We start from the raw sequence: 18,037 nt of genomic DNA on the forward strand, positions 1-18,037 counted from the left end.
AGTAGAACTGAATAAATAAACTGAAATATAGGGAAAGAGAGCCAAGGCTTGCGGACACCAAAGCAGCTACCTCGATGATCTCCGAATGTCGAAACTCTGTGAATCAACACCCGACGTGACCGGACATGCTGGATCTGCACATGAGGTCCCAGGGTGTAGCGTGAGTACAACTAACTTAATAAGTAACAAATCTAACCTTTGGACTGAAAGTAGTGACGGGTTCAAGTATTACAGTCCACATACAGCATTAACAGTACGAAAAGTTACAGAAAAATATGACAGTGGTATCTCAGAAATTCATAATCTACAAGTAACGGTACAAGAATTTAGACATGCTTTCAGGTTTTGCAATAAAAATTTAACATAGAACAGGGCAGATCCAGCCCAAATGCAAATAAGATCAGGACTGATCCAGCCCAAATATAAATAAATTACTAGAATATGTGCTCACTGTAGATGTGCAGACTCCGGAGGGGCCGAACCAGTCTAAGCGCTATAATAAGCCAAATCCTAGCATTAATCAAATAAGTTTGCTGCAGCGTGCAGCCCGATCCCATGAATATCACTCGCAATAAACCCTCAACCTCACTCAATCATTAATCTCTCCAGTCTCTCGGGCTCACAAGAATCATGATAATCAGGCCAAACAATGATGATATGATGTATCAATAAAGGACAACAGAGATTGAGATATGATATGTAAATAATAACTGTGACTAAGTATAAAAGGACAAGTTAAGCAAATAGTTCAACATGTAACACGACCTCTGTGGGTCCCAACAGTACCAACACGTAGCCTAAGCAGGATTTCTAACATGACTGACAGCTCAATTGTTCTAACACATGGTGAAAATACGGGTAACAACAAGATTATTCAACTATACAGTCTCATGGAATCGACCAAGTCACAATTCTTACGGTGCACGCCCACACGCCCGTCACCTAGCATGTGCGTCACCTCAACACCAATCACATAATACGAAATTCGGGGTTTCATACCCTTAGAACCAAGTTTAGAAGTATTATTTACCTCAAACTGTGCAAAACTCTACTCCAATAAGCCTTTGCCTCGTGAATCGGCCTCTGAATCCAAACTTGATCTGTTAACCATCCGAACTCCACCCGAGGCCCCCGGGACCTCAACAAAGCACACCAACCAATCCTAAGAAACGATACGGATTTAGTCGAACCCTCAAATCACATCAAACAATAGCAAAAATACGAATCGCACCCAAATTCAAGCCTAATGAAAACTAAGCAATTCCAACTTCTACAATCGATGTCAAAACCTATCAAATCAAGTCCGATTGATCTCAATTTTGCACACAAGTCATAAATAATACAACGGACCTACTCCAACTCCCGGAACCACAATCCGAGCTCGGTAACTACATAGTCAACTCTTGGTCAAACTTTTAAACTTTCAAAGCCTCTAATTTCCAGTTTTTGCCATTTAAAGGCTAATTCAACTACGGACCTCCAAATCACTATCCGGACTTACTCCTAAGTCAAAAATCATCCAACGAAGCTATCAGAACCATCAAAACTTCATTCCTGATCCATTTACATATAATTCACCTTCGGTCACCCTTTTCAACCTAAGCTTTCAAACCTTGAGACTAAGTGCCTCAACTCATTCCGAAACATTCCTTAAATCGAACCAACTACCCCGGCAAGTCACATAACAATTATTAAGCATAAAATGAGCAGTAAATGGGGGAACGGAGCTACAACTCTCAAAACGACCGGTCGGGTCGTTACATCCTCCCCTCTTAAGCAAACGTTCGTCCTCGAACGGGTCTAGAAACGTACCTGGAGTCTCAAATAAGCGTGGATATATGCTCTGCATCTCCAGCTCGGTCACCCAAGTAGCCTCCTCAACTGGCTGACCTCTCCACTATACCTTCACTGAAGCCATGTCTTTTGACCTCAACTTTCGAACCTGTCGATCTAAAATGGTCACCGACTCCACATCAGATGTCAAATCACCGTCCAACTGAACCGTGCTGAAATCCAGAACATGAGATAGATCGCCAACATACTTCCGGAGCATAGAAACATGAAATACTGGATGAACACTCGACAAATTAGGAGGTAAGGCAAGCTTGTAAGTCGCCTCCCCAATCCTCTGAAGCACCTCAAATGGCCCAATATACCGAGGGCTCAACTTACCCCTCATCCTGAAACTCATAACGCCCTTCATGGGTGAAACCTTGAGCTGTATCTTCTCCCAACCATGTAAGCAACATCACGAACCCTTCGATCGGTGTAACTCTTTTGTCTAGACTGCGCCATGCGAAGCCGATCCTAAATCAATTTAACCTTGTCCAAAGCATCCTGAACCAAGTCAGTACCCAATAGCCTAGCCTCACCCGGCTCAAACCATCCCACCGGAGACCGACACTGTCTCCCATACAAAGCCTCATACGGAGCCATCTGAATGCTCGATTGGTAGTTGTTGTTGTAGGCAAATTCTGCGAGCGGTGGAAATTGATCCCATGAACCCCCGAAATCTATGACACAAATGCGTAGCATATCCTCCAATATCTGAATAGTGCACTCAGACTGCCCATCCGTCTGAGGGTGAAATGATGTACTCAACTTAACCTGTGTGCCCAACTCTCGCTGCACGGCTCACCAAAACTACGATGTAAACTGTGTGTCCCGATCTGAAATGATGGATACCGGCACACCGTGAAGGTGAATAATCTCGCAAATGTATATCTACCAACCGCTCCAAAAAATAAGTAGTCCCAACTGGGATGAAGTGTGCGGACTTGGTCAGCCGATCCACAGTCACCCAAATAGCATCAAACTCCCTCGAAGTCTGTGGGAGTCCAACTACAAAATCCATCTTCACCTACTGACAATTAAGGTACCGAGCTACAAACCCCATTATATCCTTCTTCATCCTCCTCCACCAATAATGCTGCCTCAAGTCCTGGTACATCTTCACGGCACCCGGATGAATGGAATACCGCGAACTGTGAGCCTCCACAAGAATTAACTCACTTAACCCATCTATATTAGGCACACAAATCCGACCTTACATCCTCAACACCCCATCGTCCTCAATAGTAACATCCTTGGCATCACCGTGCTAACTGTGTCCTTAAGGACAAGCAAATGGGGATTATCATATTGGCGCTCTCTGGTGGGATCATATAAGGAATACCGAGAAACCACACAAGCTAGAACCCGACTGGGTTCCGAAATATCTAATCTCACGAATTGGTTGGCCAAGGCCTGGACATCAACTGCAAGAGGTCTCTCACCAACAAGAATGAATGCAAGGCTACCCATACTCACCGCCTTTCTACTCAAGGCATCGGCCACCACATTGGCCTTCCCAGGATGATACAGAATGGTGATATCATAGTCCTTTAGCATATTCAACCATCTCCGCTGCCTCAAATTTAGATTATTTTGTTTGAAAAAATACTGGAGACTCCAATGATCCGTAAATACCTCACAAGATACATCGTAGAGATAATGCCTTCAAATCTTCAATGCATTACGATGGCAGCCAACTCCAAATCATGGACAGTGTAGTTCTTCTCATGAGGATTCAACTGATGCGAAGCATAAGCAATCACTATACCCCCTGCATCAAGACACACCCAATACCAATCCGAGAAATATCACAATACATTGTATAAGAGCATGACGCTGAAGGCAAAAGTAGAACTGGAGTTGTGGTCAAGGCAGTCTTGAGCTTCTGAAATCTCTACTCACACTCATCTAACCACCTTAAAAGATCCCCCTTCTGGGTTAATTTGGTCAAAGGCGATGCAATAGACGAGAAACCCTCCACGAAGCGACGATAATAATCGGTCAAACCTAGAAAGCTCTGAATCTCTGTAGATGAGGTGGTCTGGGCCAACTCTGAACCACCTCTATCTTCTTTGGATCCACATTAATCCCTTCACTGGACACCACGTACCCCAAGAACACCACTAAGCTAAGCCAAAACTCACACTCGGAGAACTTGGCATAAAGCTTCTCATCCATCAGCCGTTGTAACACAATCCTCAAATGCTGGGCATGCTCTTCCTGGTTACGTGAGTACACCAGGATATCATCAATGAATACTATGACAAACGAGTTGAGATAAGGCTGAAATACATTGTTCATTAGATGCATGAATGCAGCGAGGGCGTTGGTCAGCCCAAAAGACATCACAAGGAACTCATAGTGACCATAACGGGTCCTAGATGCTGTCTTTAGAATATCTGAGTCCCGAATCTTCAACTGGTGATATCCAGACCTCAAATCAATCTTAGAGAACACCCTCGCTCCCTGAAACTAGTCAGATAGATCATCAATACGTGCCAAAGGATATTTGTTCTTGATTGTAACTTTGTTCAACTGCCTATAATCAATGCACATCCGCATAGTACCATCCTTCTTCTTCACAAATAGAACGGGTGCACCCGAAGGTAACACACTGGGCCTAATAAACCCCTTATCAAGAAGTTCCTGAAATTGTGCTTTCAATTCCTTCAACTCAGCTAGTGTCATTTTATACGGAGAAATAGAAATGGGCTGAGTGCCCGGCACCAAGTCAATATCCCTGTCGGGCAGCATGCCCGGCAGGTCTGCAGGAAATACATCTGGAAAGTCTCGCACCACCAGAATAGAGTCAATAGTAGGAGTATTAGCACCAACATCCCTCACAAAGGCCAAATAAGACAAACACCCCTTCCCAACCATCCGTTGGGCCTTCAAATATGTAATCACCCTGCTGGAAACATAATCTAGAGAACCTCTCCACCTGATCCTTAGCAAACCCGGCATCGCCAATGTCACGGTCTTAGCATGACAATCCAGAATAGTAAGACATGGAGACAACCAATCCATACCCAAGATCACGTCGAAATTAACTATACTGAGCAATAAGAGATCAACTCTAGTCTCTAATCCTCAATAGTCGCTACACATGACCGATATACATGGTCCACAATAATAGTATCGCCCACTAGTGTAGATGCATGAACAGATGAAGCTAAGGACTCACAGGGCATATCCAGATAACGAGCAAAATATGATGATACATACGAATAAGTGGAACCAAGGTCAAATAATACAGAAGCATCTATGTGGCATACTGAGACAATACTTGTGATCAGTGTGTCTGAGCCCCACCCCGAGCTGGCTGGGCGGGTGGTGAAGTAACTGGTGCTGAAGTCGTGGCCTGACTCCTCTACTGAGTTGGACCTCCCATAAGGCGGGGACAAAATATTTTCACATGACCCAACTCTCTATTGTCACGCCCCGACCTTGGAGAGTGTGACCGACGCTCAACCGAGATAACCCGGCCGAGCAAGCCTGCTATATTTCCTTCTACCCAACTCACCCATAAATAAAGAGAAGATAAACTTCATTAATTAACACCACGCGGGTTCATGAACAACACTAATTCCATCATCATTAGTTACTTCATTTATAAAGTCTCAAAATACATACACTTTCATAGTTGAAGTGGAATATATAATACACATACGACGATACTATCTTGACCTTTCCAATACCAATATATAACCCATACCATGTCTACGGAGCATCTAATAGATACAAAAGAGTAAAATAATAGTGCCGGCAACAAGGCTTCGGCTATACCTCTAAACATAATACACATACAACAAAAGATGCACGACCCCAGAATGAAGTGGAGTTCACCAAGCCAACTAGGAAGAGAGTGTACCGCTATCATTGGTCAATGCCCTCCACTGTGGAACCACCTGCATCCATTAAAGATGCAGCACCCCCGGAAACAGGGACGTTAGTACATATCGAATAATACTAGTATGAAAACCAAACACCTATGTAAGGACTTGGAAATACAACATGAATATGATGAATCATGGTAACAATAAAAGGCTTAGTTAGCTATTAAAGTCATAGAAAATTTATTAAGAGTTTTTAATAACATTTATAAATTTTTAAGTCGGGGATCCTTTACAACTAGCATTAAACAAAGTGGCCCTGCCACCTCACCCCAATGTATGCGGATGGAGGTGTATTCATAATGCCACATTTTGGATTCCCAAAATGATAATAGTTTGTACAAAATAGTTCCATTTCAAATCAACCATTTGGCACCTTTGGACTTAGAAAGTGTAAGTTCATAAGGTTTCATCATATGAGAAATAAGCATTTACTCATATTGATTTCATACAAGATCTTCTTCCCAAAAGGGGCATAACATAATTAAGTCAAAAATAGAGAATCATTAACACACGAGGGTTCTAACATGTTATGCTAATCGAAAATCAATTTTACTAGTTTGAATACCCCACATCAGTAGCGTTCCATATTCGAACTTCACACGATGGAGTTTTGTAAGAACACGGGACTTCCAATACCAGAAAAAGAGTTTAGCCTTCATACCTTGCTTTGAGATTTCCTTAATTCACTACACAATTCCGAAAATCCTAGCAACTTCGATCTATTTAGAGACATAGAAAAATTGAACACAAATTAGGAGGGAGTTCATGGTTCCAGCTCATTTGAGTATTTTATCAAACACTAGATGGGTATTATGAGTTTAAGGTCCTTCTATGGTGGATTCCTTCATTCCACCACCCAAAATCTATCCAATTTAGCTCAACATTCTTCTCCCAACCCTTGATAGTACATGCATGCATAATGGACAACTCCCACCCCCAAGAATTACCTTTCTCATTACCTATTTTCAGAAAAATCACAAAATTGAAGGTTAGGGCTAGAATCTTACCTCTTGGTTGAACACCTTGTGAGCTTTCTCGTTGAATTTCAAGGCTTGAGCAAGATTTTGGATGAACAATTATCTTAGGGATTTCACCTCACTCTAAGGCACTTCCTCTCTCTTAAAATATCAGATGTTCCCTTCAAAAATGGCCTCTTATGTCTAATTATCGAGATAGGGTCGGGTTATAAAAATTAGAAAAATGAAGCTCTGATACAGATCTGCGATCGCATATGTGACCGCATAACGCTTCTGTGGTTCGCAAAATGGACCGCATAATGGCCCTCCAGAATTGGGCACTTTTGCCTCACTCTGCGACCAATCTGCAGTCGCATTATGCACCGCAGAACTTCCCTCATAAAATTCTTTTGTGGTATCTGCGATGGGTTGTGCGGCCCACAAAATGATTATGCGGCCGCATAATAGACCGCATAATAGTCCAAAAAATTTTCCAAGTTTCTGCTTCAGTCTGCGGTAGCTCTACGGTCCGCAGATCAGTTCTGCGACTGCAGAAACGCCCTGTACTTCCAAAAATTTTCTTCAACTCCCCAACGCACTGTCCAACCCATAAGTCTACCTCGGCATCACAAAACCTGGGTTTTAGATGAAATTTTTCGGGGCCTTACATCTTCCCCCGCTTAAGATCATCCGTCCTCGAATGAGGGCCAAAATCTGCCATTAGAAACCAATTTGACTCAGCTGCTATAACACACACCAACAGTTCTAGACTTTTGACTAACTCCCTAAATTTTCAAAATTTTCGGCAGAGTCTCCCTTGTAACCGGGCCTATCCACCTGTCAGAGAATCCCAGATTCCAATCCTAACAACACAACCACAACACAATGATGTAAAATAATATGGAAACAACACCAGCAACAACGCCATAAACATTGCATCACCAAGAGGGAGTATCCTTAACATAGGCTGTACAAATGATACATAATTCATAGAAGGTAAACTCTTAGCATTTTCATATAACACAACTTTATAAATACATGGCTATTCAAACAAATGAGGGTATTTCTTCTTCATTACTTCCTCGGCCCCCCAGGTGACCTCTTCAACCTACTGGTTCCGCCATAGTACTTTCACAGAGGTAATTTCTTTATTTCTCATCTTACAGACTTGCCTATCAAGAATGGCAACTGGAATTTCTTCATAAGTCAATTCCTCGTTAACCTCAATAGCCTAAACTGGAACAATAAGCGACAGATCTCCAACCACATTCTTCAACATGGATACGTGGATCACCGGGTGCACTAAAGACATCTCTGGAAATAGTTCAAGCTTGTAAGCCACCCGACCAATCCTCTGAATAATTATGTATATTCCAACATACCTCGGACTCAACTTCCCTTTCTTACCAAACAACATTATACCCTTCATGGGGGAAACCTTCAAGAACACCCAATCATCCTCTTTAAACTCCAAATCCCCGCGACGCACATCCGAATGGGACTTTTGATGACTCTAAGCAGTTTTCAACCATTATGTAATGATCTTAACCTTCTTCATAGCCTGATGCACGAGGTTCGGCCCTATCAATTATTCTTCCCCAATCTCGAACCACTAAATGAGAGATCTACATCTCCTACCATATAAAGCCTCGAACGGTTCCATCTGGATACTAGCCTGATAACTGTTGTTGTAGGTGTCACGCCCCAAAATTGGGGAGCGTGACCGGTGCTCAACCGAGTGAATCCGGCCGAGCAAGCCTATTAGATTTTCTACTACCCAAACTCATCCATGAATAAATAGGATACATATCTTCGCTAATTAGATAATAAGATGTTCATGTCTACAATACCAATTCATTACCAATAGTTCCATCATGTTAAGGTCTTAAATAGAACAAGTAATACAACATAGTTTGACTTTCCCAGCACCAATATACAACCCACACTATATCTATGAAGCCTCCAAAATACCAAAGAGTACAATGATAGTGCCGGCAACAAGGCTCTGGCTATACCTCAAAATATGATAGCACATACGAAACAAAAGATGCACAACCCCGGAATGAGATGGGGCTCACCAAGTCAGCTGAGAAGAATGAGCACTGCTATCACTGGTCTGTATCCTCCGTTGTAGAACTACCTGCATCTATTAAAGATGCAGCGCCCCGGGCAAAAGGGACGTTAGTACATGTCGAATAGTACTAGTATGAAAACCAAACACCAATTTAAGAACTCGAAAGTACAATATGAATATGATGAACCAGGGCGACAATAGAACAGCATAGATAGCCGTTTAAACCAAAGCAAGCTTATCAAGAGTTGTCATTAACATTTATAGAATTTAAGATGAGGACCTCTGTAACCATTTTCACACAAAGTGCCCCCCCCCCACCTCACCCCAATATATACGGGTGGAGGTGTAACCACAATACCCATTTTCACACAAAGCGGCCCCGCCGCCTCACCCCAATATATGCAGGTGGAGGTGTAAACACAATACCCATTTTCACACAAAGCGGCCCCGCCGCCTCATCCCAATATATGCAGGTTGAGGTATAAACACAATACCCATTTCCACACAAAGCGGCCCCGCTGCCTCACCCCAATATATGTGGGTGGAGGTGTAAGCACAATACCCATTTCCACACAAAGCAGCCCTGCCGCCTCACCCCCAATATATGCGGGTGGAGGTGTAACCCCAATCACAATCTCTACACAATTTGGTATAATAGTTTCCCACATAAATCATGACTTGGAATCATAACACGTAGATACACAATTCATAGTTTGGAACACATCCTCAATTTATAATACAATATGATAAGAGCACTTGAAACACGAATTGAACATATATCTTTATCACAAAACTTATTCGGAATACTCAACTTGTAATAAATATCTTGGAACTTACAAGGATATTGGGGTTCCAATTTTTAAAGAAGAGTTTATCCAACATACATCAATGGAGCTTCCTTAAACTCTAAAATGTTCCGAAATTCTTAGCAACTTCAATCTATTTTAGAAATATAACAAATTGAGCCAAAATTAGGAAGATGCCCATGGTTCTAGCTCATTTAGGCATTTTATCAAACACTAGGTGTGTATTAAGGTTTCAAAGTCCTTTTATGGAGGATTCCATCATCCCACAACCCAATATTTACCATTTTTAACTCAACAATATTCCTACACCCTTTGATAACACATGCATGTAAAATAAACAACTCTCATGCCCAAAAATTATCTTGCTAATTACCCATTTTTAAACAAAATTCGAAATTGAGGGATAGGGTGTAGAATCTTACCTCTAGGATGAAGACCTAGTGAGTTTTCCTTCTTAATCTCCCGCAATTTGAGCAAGAATTGAAGAACAATTATTGAGGAACACCTTCTCACTCTAGAGCACTCTCTCTCACTCTAAAATGTCAGATTTTAGCTCAAAAATGGCCCAAAGTGTGTATTTAACGAAGTAGGGTCGGGTTTCAAAAACACAAAAATGAAGCTCCGAAACAAGGTCTGCGATTGTATAGTCGATATGAGAACCGCATATCGGCCGCATAATTGGTGTCCAAAAGTGGCAAAAATTTGCCTGGCCGCAGACCTGTTCTACGATTGCATAGTGAATCGCAGAACAGTTCTGCGGTTGCATAGTGAACTGCAGAACAGTTCTGCGGTTGCATAGTCGACCGCAGAATGGCATCCAAAACTGCCCCTCTCCTGCCTCACTCTACGGCCATTATGCGGTCCGTAGAGTGATTCTGCGGTCGCATAATGGACTGCAGAAATGCATTTCTCTGCCAAATGTTTTCCTTTATCCCTCAGTGCATTGTTCAACCCAAAAAGTCTGAGCCACAGATTTATACAATCCCTAAACACGTAAGCCCAATCCGGCATTTTTTTTGCAAACTTTTACGGGGCCTTACAGTAGGTAAATTCTATGAGCAACAAATGATCATCCCAGCTACCCTTAAAGTCAAGAACACAAGCCCGCAACATATTCTCAAGTGTATGAATTGTCCGCTCTGCCTGCCCGTCAATCTGCGGGTGAAAGGTTGTACTAAGATTTACCTGAGTACCCAACCCTTGCTGAAATTTCTTCCAAAAGTTAGTTGTGAATTGTGCCCCCCGATCAGAAATGATGGAAACTAGAATGCCATGCAGCCTGACGATTTCCTTGATATACAATTGAGCATATTCTTTCGTTGTGTCGGTAGCCTTAACAGGTAAGAAGTGTGTTGATTTCGTGAGTCGATCCACAATCACCCAAATCAAGTCGAACTTGCGAGGAGTGCGAGGTAGTCCTACCACAAAGTTCATATTGATCATCTCCCATTTCCACATTGGAATTTCTATGTTCTATGCCAACCCACCGGGCCTTTGGTGTTCGACCTTCACTTACAGACAATTTGGACATCTTGCCACAAAGTCCGCTACATTCCTCTTCATATCATTCCACCAGTAGACTTCCTTAAGATCATGATACATCTTTGTAGAGCTCGGGTGCACGGAATACCTAGAAGTGTGAGCCTCGGTCATGATTCTTTCCCGAAGACCATCCATATTTGGAACACATAGTCTCCCTTGGTACCTTAGGGTACCATCATCCATGCCAAGAGAAAAGGCCATGGTCTTATGTTTATGAATCCCCTCCTTCAATTGTACCAATAATGGATCGGTGTATTGCTTCTCCTTGACTTCCACAACAAGCGATGATTCAGTCCTATTTTGCACACTCACTCCTCCTTCACTAGAGTCCACAAGATGGACTCCCAAACCAGCCAACCGGTGAACCTCCTTGGCCAACGGCCTTTGGAATGCCTCCAAGTAAGCCAAATTGCCCATAGATTTTTGGCTAAGAGCATCCGCCACAACGTTAGCTTTCCCCGCATGATATAGAATATCGATGTTGTAATCCTTGAGTAACTCAAGCCATCTTCTCTGCCTCAGATTCAATTCATTCTGTTTGAAAATGTATTGAAGGCTCTTATGGTGTGTGAATATATCCACATGGACCCCATACAGATAATGACGCCAAATTTTCAATGCAAATACCATCACCGCAAGCTCTAAGTCATGTGTTGGATAGTTCTTTTCATGATTCTTGAGTTGCCTAGAAGCATAAGCTATCACCTTACCATGTTGCATTAATACACACCCAAGTCCGATTCTTGAAGCATCACAATATACCACAAACCCATCGGTACCCTCTGGTAGGGTCAACACCGGTGCCGTAGTTAATTTTGATTTCAACTCCTGGAAGCTCCTTTCACAAGCATCTGACTATTGGAACTTAACCGCCTTCTGCATCAATTTAGTCAACGGAGAGGCAAGTAGAGAACCCCTCCACAAACTTCTTGTAATATCCAGCTAAGCCCAAGAAACTGCGAATCTCAGTTAGGGTAGTAGGTCTAGGCCAATTCCTCACCATTGAAATCTTCTGAGGATCGACCTTAATTCCTTCTCTGGAGACAACATGACCCAAGAATGTGAGAGATTCAAGCCAAAATTCACATTTCGAAAACTTCGCATACAACTGGTGTTGACGTAGAATCTGTAGAATTTCCCTGAGGTAATCGGCATGGTCCTCTCGACTTCATCAATATATAAGGATATCTTCAATAAACACTATCACAAAAGAGTTGAACGACTTGAAAACTCGGTTCATAAGATCCATGAAAGCTGCCGGGGCATTTGTTAGCCCAAAAGGCATTACCAGAAATTCAAAGTGCTCATACCGGGTTTTGAAAGCTATTTTCGGAATATCTTGCTTCCTGATCTTCAATTGGTGATACCCGGATCTTAAATCAATCTTGGAGAAGTACTTAGCACCCTGTAATTGGTCAAACAAGTCATCTATCCTTGGCAGTGGGTACTTATTCTTAATCGTGACCTTGTTAAGCTGTCGATAGTCAATACATATTCTCAGTGACCAATCTTTCTTCCATACAAAAAGTACCGGTGTGCCCCAAGGAAACATACTCGACCGGATGAAACACTTTTCTAACAAGTTCTTCGGCTGCTCCTTTAGTTCCTTCAATTTGGCCGGTGCCATTCTGTAGGGTGGAATAGATATAGGTTGCGTGCCTGGCATCACATCAATCCCAAAATCAATCTCTCTGTCTGGTGGGATCCCAGAAAGCTTATCCGGAAAGACCTCCAGAAATTCATTCATAACAGGCACAAACTCAAGTGTAGGTGCCTCAGCATCGGTGTCTGTAACCCGGACCAAATGGTAGATACACCCTTTGTAATCATCTTCGTGGCCTTAAGGTAAGAAATAAACCTACTCTTCGGCACCACATCATCCCCATTCCATTCAATCACTGACTCATTTGGAAATTCAAACCTAACGGTCCTGGTTCGACAATCAAGCTAGCGAAACATGAATAAAGTCAATCCATCCCCATTATTACATCAAAATCAACCATCCCCAATTTAATGAGATCGGCCAGGGTGTCCCGACCATGCACCGTGGTAACACAATCCCTATAAACCCGTGTGGCCGCAATAGACTCGCTAATCGGAGTAGATACATAGAATGGCTCATGAAGTTGTTCCGGTTCTATCCAAAATTCCATAGCAACATAAGGAGTGACATATGACAAAGTGGAACCGGGATCAATAAGAGCATATACATCATGGGATTGGACAATCAATATACCTGTGACAACATCTGGAGAAGGCTTTGAATCCCGACGCCTCTGCATAGCATAAAATCTGTTGGGTCCTCCCGAACTCTATGCACCACCCCTAGCTGCACCACGCCATACGAGTGCTGGGGTGCCTCGAGCTGGAGGAGGTGTTGTGGATGTAGTAGCTGCAGAACTAGCTGGTTGTGTCGTACCTTTACCCATGATCCGACGGGACGAGAGGCAATCCCTCTGTATGTGACCCCTTACACTGCACCTGTAGCATATAGGTAGGTCCATGAAGCAGACCCCAAAGTGCTCCTCCCACACTTAGGGCATGGGGGCCTCCGCTGCTGCTGGAATCTCCCTCCAGGCCGACCCTATTGGTGGGGTCCCCTGTTGCCCTGATTGGGCCCGGATGGTGGTACACTCATCGAAGACTGAGTGAATGACTGAGATGGCCCTGATGAACCTCCCCTAAATGCCGAACTACCACTACCATAAGAACCACCCAAGTTGCCCACGGTCCAGGCCTTGCTGCTACCCTCACGCTCCCTTCTATTTTTCAGTTTATGATCCTCTGTAGCTTGAGCAAATGCCACCATCTTCCCATAGTTCATATTAGAATTCAAGACAGCCGTAGCGAGATCATTAATAACCAAGGGGCTAAGGCCCTGCACAAACCAGCGCACCCTAGCTTCCACAGTAGGCAACATGTGAATAGCATACTTGGACAGGCGCGAAAATTCCATATGGTACTCCTACACATTCATTATACCTTGCTTCAGGCTCTCAAACACAAAAACACGGGCCGTCTTAGTCTCGTCAGGCAAGAAATGATCCATAAGAGCATCGGTGAACTCACTCCACCTCGTCGGGCTCCCCTCATCACGGGACTCCTCCCACATCTCAAACCAAGAATAGGCCACCCCCTTTAGGCGGTAAAAGGCCAATTCCACTCCCTCCGTTTGAGTAGCATGTATAACTCGGAGGGTCTTGTGTATCTCATCAATGAAGTCCTGGGGGTCCTCCTAAGGATCAGTACCTGTGAACACTAGAGGATCCAACTGGAGAAACCTGTTCACCCTGGAACTAGCGGAATTCCCTGGCTAACTAGAAGAAGTAGGTGCAACATTTGATCTCTGGGCCTGGGAGGCCACTATCTGAGCCAACATCTGTATGGCTTCCCTAAGATCCTTATCAAAAATAGCGGGACCAGAAGCTGGAGCTGGAGGTGGAACTGGAATGTCACTTGGAGGGACTGTTACACCCTCAGTAGGTGTAGGAATTGGTGCAGTCTGAGCAGGAATAGTAGATTCAGGCGGTGTAGTAATTGGGGGAATATCCTCACACCTAGGGTGCTCACCCGCATCATCAAATATCGAACCAACTGCCACTCCTGGGATAACAGTGGCTCCTTGGCCAGTTCTTGCCTTATTCCTAGACGCTATGTACTGAAAGTTAGAGTAAAGCACGAGTTAAAGAAGGAATAATCTTACAATCAACTTTATCGCACGATCGAGAACATCAAAGAAGGGTATTATTCCTAACTGCCCAAGTAATCTCCTAATTATAGATGTGGTCGACAACACACCGATAAGAAAGACTCCACTAGATACGGCTCCGAGACATCCTAGGACACTTTAAAACCTTAGGATCTGATACAACGTTTGTCACGCCCCGACCTCGGGGAGCACGACCAGTGCTCAACCGAGATAACCCGGCCGAGCAAGCCAGCAATATTTCCTTCTACCCATTTCACCCATAAATAAAGAGAAGATAAACTTTATTAATTAACACCAAGAGGGTTCATGAACAACACTAATTCCATCACCATTAGTTACTTCATTTATAAAGTCTCAAAATACATACATTTTCGCAGTTGAAGTGGAATATGTAATACACATACGACATTACTATCTTGACCTTCCCAATACCTATACACAACCCACAACATGTCTACGGAGCCTCTAATAGATACAAGAGAGTATAATGATAGTGTCGGCAATAAGGCTCCGGCTATACCTCAAAACATAATACACACACAACAAAAGATGCACGACCCCGAAATGAAGTGGGGCTCACCAAGCCAACTGGGAAGAGAGTGTACCGCTATCACTGGTCAATGCCCTCCGTTGTGGAACCACCTGCATCCATTATAGATGCAGCGCCCCCGGAAACAGGGACGTTAGTACATGTCAAATAGTACTAGTATGAAAACCAAACACTTATGCAAGGACTTGGAAATACAACATGAATATGATGAATCGTGGTAACAATAAAAGGCTTAGTTAGCTGTTAAAGTCATAAAAAATTTATTAAGAGCTTTCAATAACATTTATAAATTTTTAAGTCGGGGATCCTTTACAACTAGCATTAAACAAAGCGGCCCTGCCGCCTCACCCCAATGTATGCGGGTGGAGGTGTATTCATAATGCCACATTTCGGATTCCCAAAACGATAATAGTTTGTACAAAAGAGTTCCCTTTCAAATCAACCATTTGGCACCTTTGGCCTTAGCAAGTGTAAGTTCATAAGGTTTCATCATATGAGAAATAAGTGTTTAATCATATTGATTTCATACAAGATCTTCTTCCCAAAAGGGGTATAACATAATTAAGTCAAAAATAGAGAATCATTAACACACGAGGGTTCTAACACGTTATGCCAATCGAAAATCAATTTTACTAGTTTGAATACCCCACATCAATAGCGTTCCATATTCAAACTTCACACGATGGAGTTTTGTAAGAACACGGGACTTCCAATACCAGAAAAAGAGTTTAGCCTTCATACCTTGCTTTGAACTTTCCTTAATTTACTACACAGTTTTGAAAATCCTAGCAATTTCGATCTATTTAGAGACATAGAAAAATTGAACACAAATTAGGAGGGAGTTCATGGTTCCAGCTCATTTGAGCATTTTATCAAACACTAAGTGGGTATTATGAGTTTAAGGTCCTTCTATGGTGGATTCCTTCATTCCACCACCCAAAGTCTATCCAATTTAGATCAACATTCTTCTCCCAACCCTTGATAGTACATGCATGCATAATGGACAACTCCCACCCCCAAGAATTACCTTTCTCATTATCTATTTTCAGAAAAATCACGAAATTGAAGGTTAGGGCTAGAATCTTACCTCTTGGTTGAAGACCCTGTGAGCTTTCTTATTGAATTTCAAAGCTTGAGCAAGATTTTTGATGAACTATTAGCTTAGGGATTTCACCTCTCACTCTAGGGCACTCTCTCTAAAAATATCAGATGTTCCCTTCAAAAATGGCCCATTATGTCTAATTATCGAGATAGGGTCGGGTTATAAAAATAAGAAAAATGAAGCATCGATGCAGATCTGTTGTCGCACGCTTTTGCAGTACGTAAAATGGACCGCATAATGGCCCTCCGGAATTGGGCACTTTTGCCTCACTCTATGACCAGTCTGCGGTCGCATTATGCGTTGCAGAACTTCCCTCCGGAAATTCTTTTGTGGGATTTGCGAAGGGTTGTGCGGTCCAAAACTTTTATTGAACTCCCCAACGCACTATCCAACCTATAAGTCTACCTCGGCATCACGAAACTCCGGGTTTTAGATAAAAATTTTCGGGGCCTTACATCCTCCCCCGAAACATCCCCTCTCAAAAAATGGTGGCAAATACTGAGGTGATCCCCGTGAACCAGAATAACTACCAAAGGCTCATGGTGTAGATAAACCTTGAACTGATGGTGCACGAGATGAACTCTGAGCTGGGAGAGCACTGAGAGATGACTGACCTGGTCTAGCACTGAACGAACCATGGCTAGATGATACACCACAATGAACTGGACGAGACATCTGAGCAGGCCTATAAGGACGACCCATGTTGTGGTAGGATTGTCCCCCAGAAGGAACATCACTGAAATCACCCGAACCACGAGGCCTCTTGGCCTCCCTCTCCTCATGCTCCTGACTACGAACCATCTCTAGCCGCCGAGCAATATCAACCACCTCATCGAACGTAGCTCCTAATACACTCTCCTGAGTCATAACAAAACGGTAATAATAGTAGAGGCTATCAATGAACCTCCTAATACTCTCCCTCTTAGTGGGAACCAACCAAACTGCGTGACGAGCCAACTCTGAAAACCTCATCTCATACTGGGTCACAGACATGACATCCTAATGTAGCTGCTCGAACTACCTGTGCAGCTCCTCCCTGTGGGTCTGTGGCACAAACTTCTCCAAGAAGAGAATGGATAACTCATGCCATGTAAGTGGTGCTGCACCGATTGGCCTGCACCTCTCATAGGCCTCCCACCATCTGAAGGCAGCCCTAGTTAACTGAAAAGTAGTGAATGAGACCCCACTAGTCTCCAGAATACCAGTCATGCGAAGAATCCATTGGCACCTATCCAGGAAGTCCTGGGCATCCTATGACTCAGCCTTACTGAATGATGGAGGCTGGTGCCTCCCAAATATCTCTAGTCTCCTCTGCTCATCATTAGTCATAATGGGACCCATCTGGGCCTGAGCAATTGTAACCTACTGGGCTGGTAGTACCCTTGGGGTCTGAAGTCCCTACATCACCTGCTTGAGTACGGGCGGCGGGAGTTTGAGTACCTCCCCCAATTTTAGAAGTGGTTGGCGCGATCTGAACAGAAACCGCCCGAGCAAGGCTAGTACACACAGTCAATATCTGAGCCAAAGCCTCCTGAAGGCCTGGAATCACAATTGGCACAACTAGTGCCT

At 43.3% G+C, this 18,037-nt stretch overlaps 1 protein-coding gene across 1 annotated transcript; it reads right to left on the bottom strand.

Annotated features, from left to right (window-relative positions):
* Positions 1–14,420: 14,420 nt before the first annotated feature.
* LOC138906525 (uncharacterized) lies at positions 14,421–17,461 on the bottom strand. The gene is made up of 3 exons (XM_070195497.1): positions 17,023–17,461; positions 16,108–16,151; positions 14,421–14,765 (listed from the first exon to the last, which is right to left on the bottom strand). Exons 1-3 carry the CDS (start codon positions 17,459–17,461, stop codon positions 14,421–14,423), a joined length of 828 nt encoding a protein of 275 aa, XP_070051598.1.
* Between the last annotated feature and the right edge of the window lie 576 nt (positions 17,462–18,037).

Source organism: Nicotiana tomentosiformis, chromosome 1 (assembly GCF_000390325.3).
Source record: "Nicotiana tomentosiformis chromosome 1, ASM39032v3, whole genome shotgun sequence".
Lineage (NCBI taxonomy): Eukaryota > Viridiplantae > Streptophyta > Magnoliopsida > Solanales > Solanaceae > Nicotiana > Nicotiana tomentosiformis.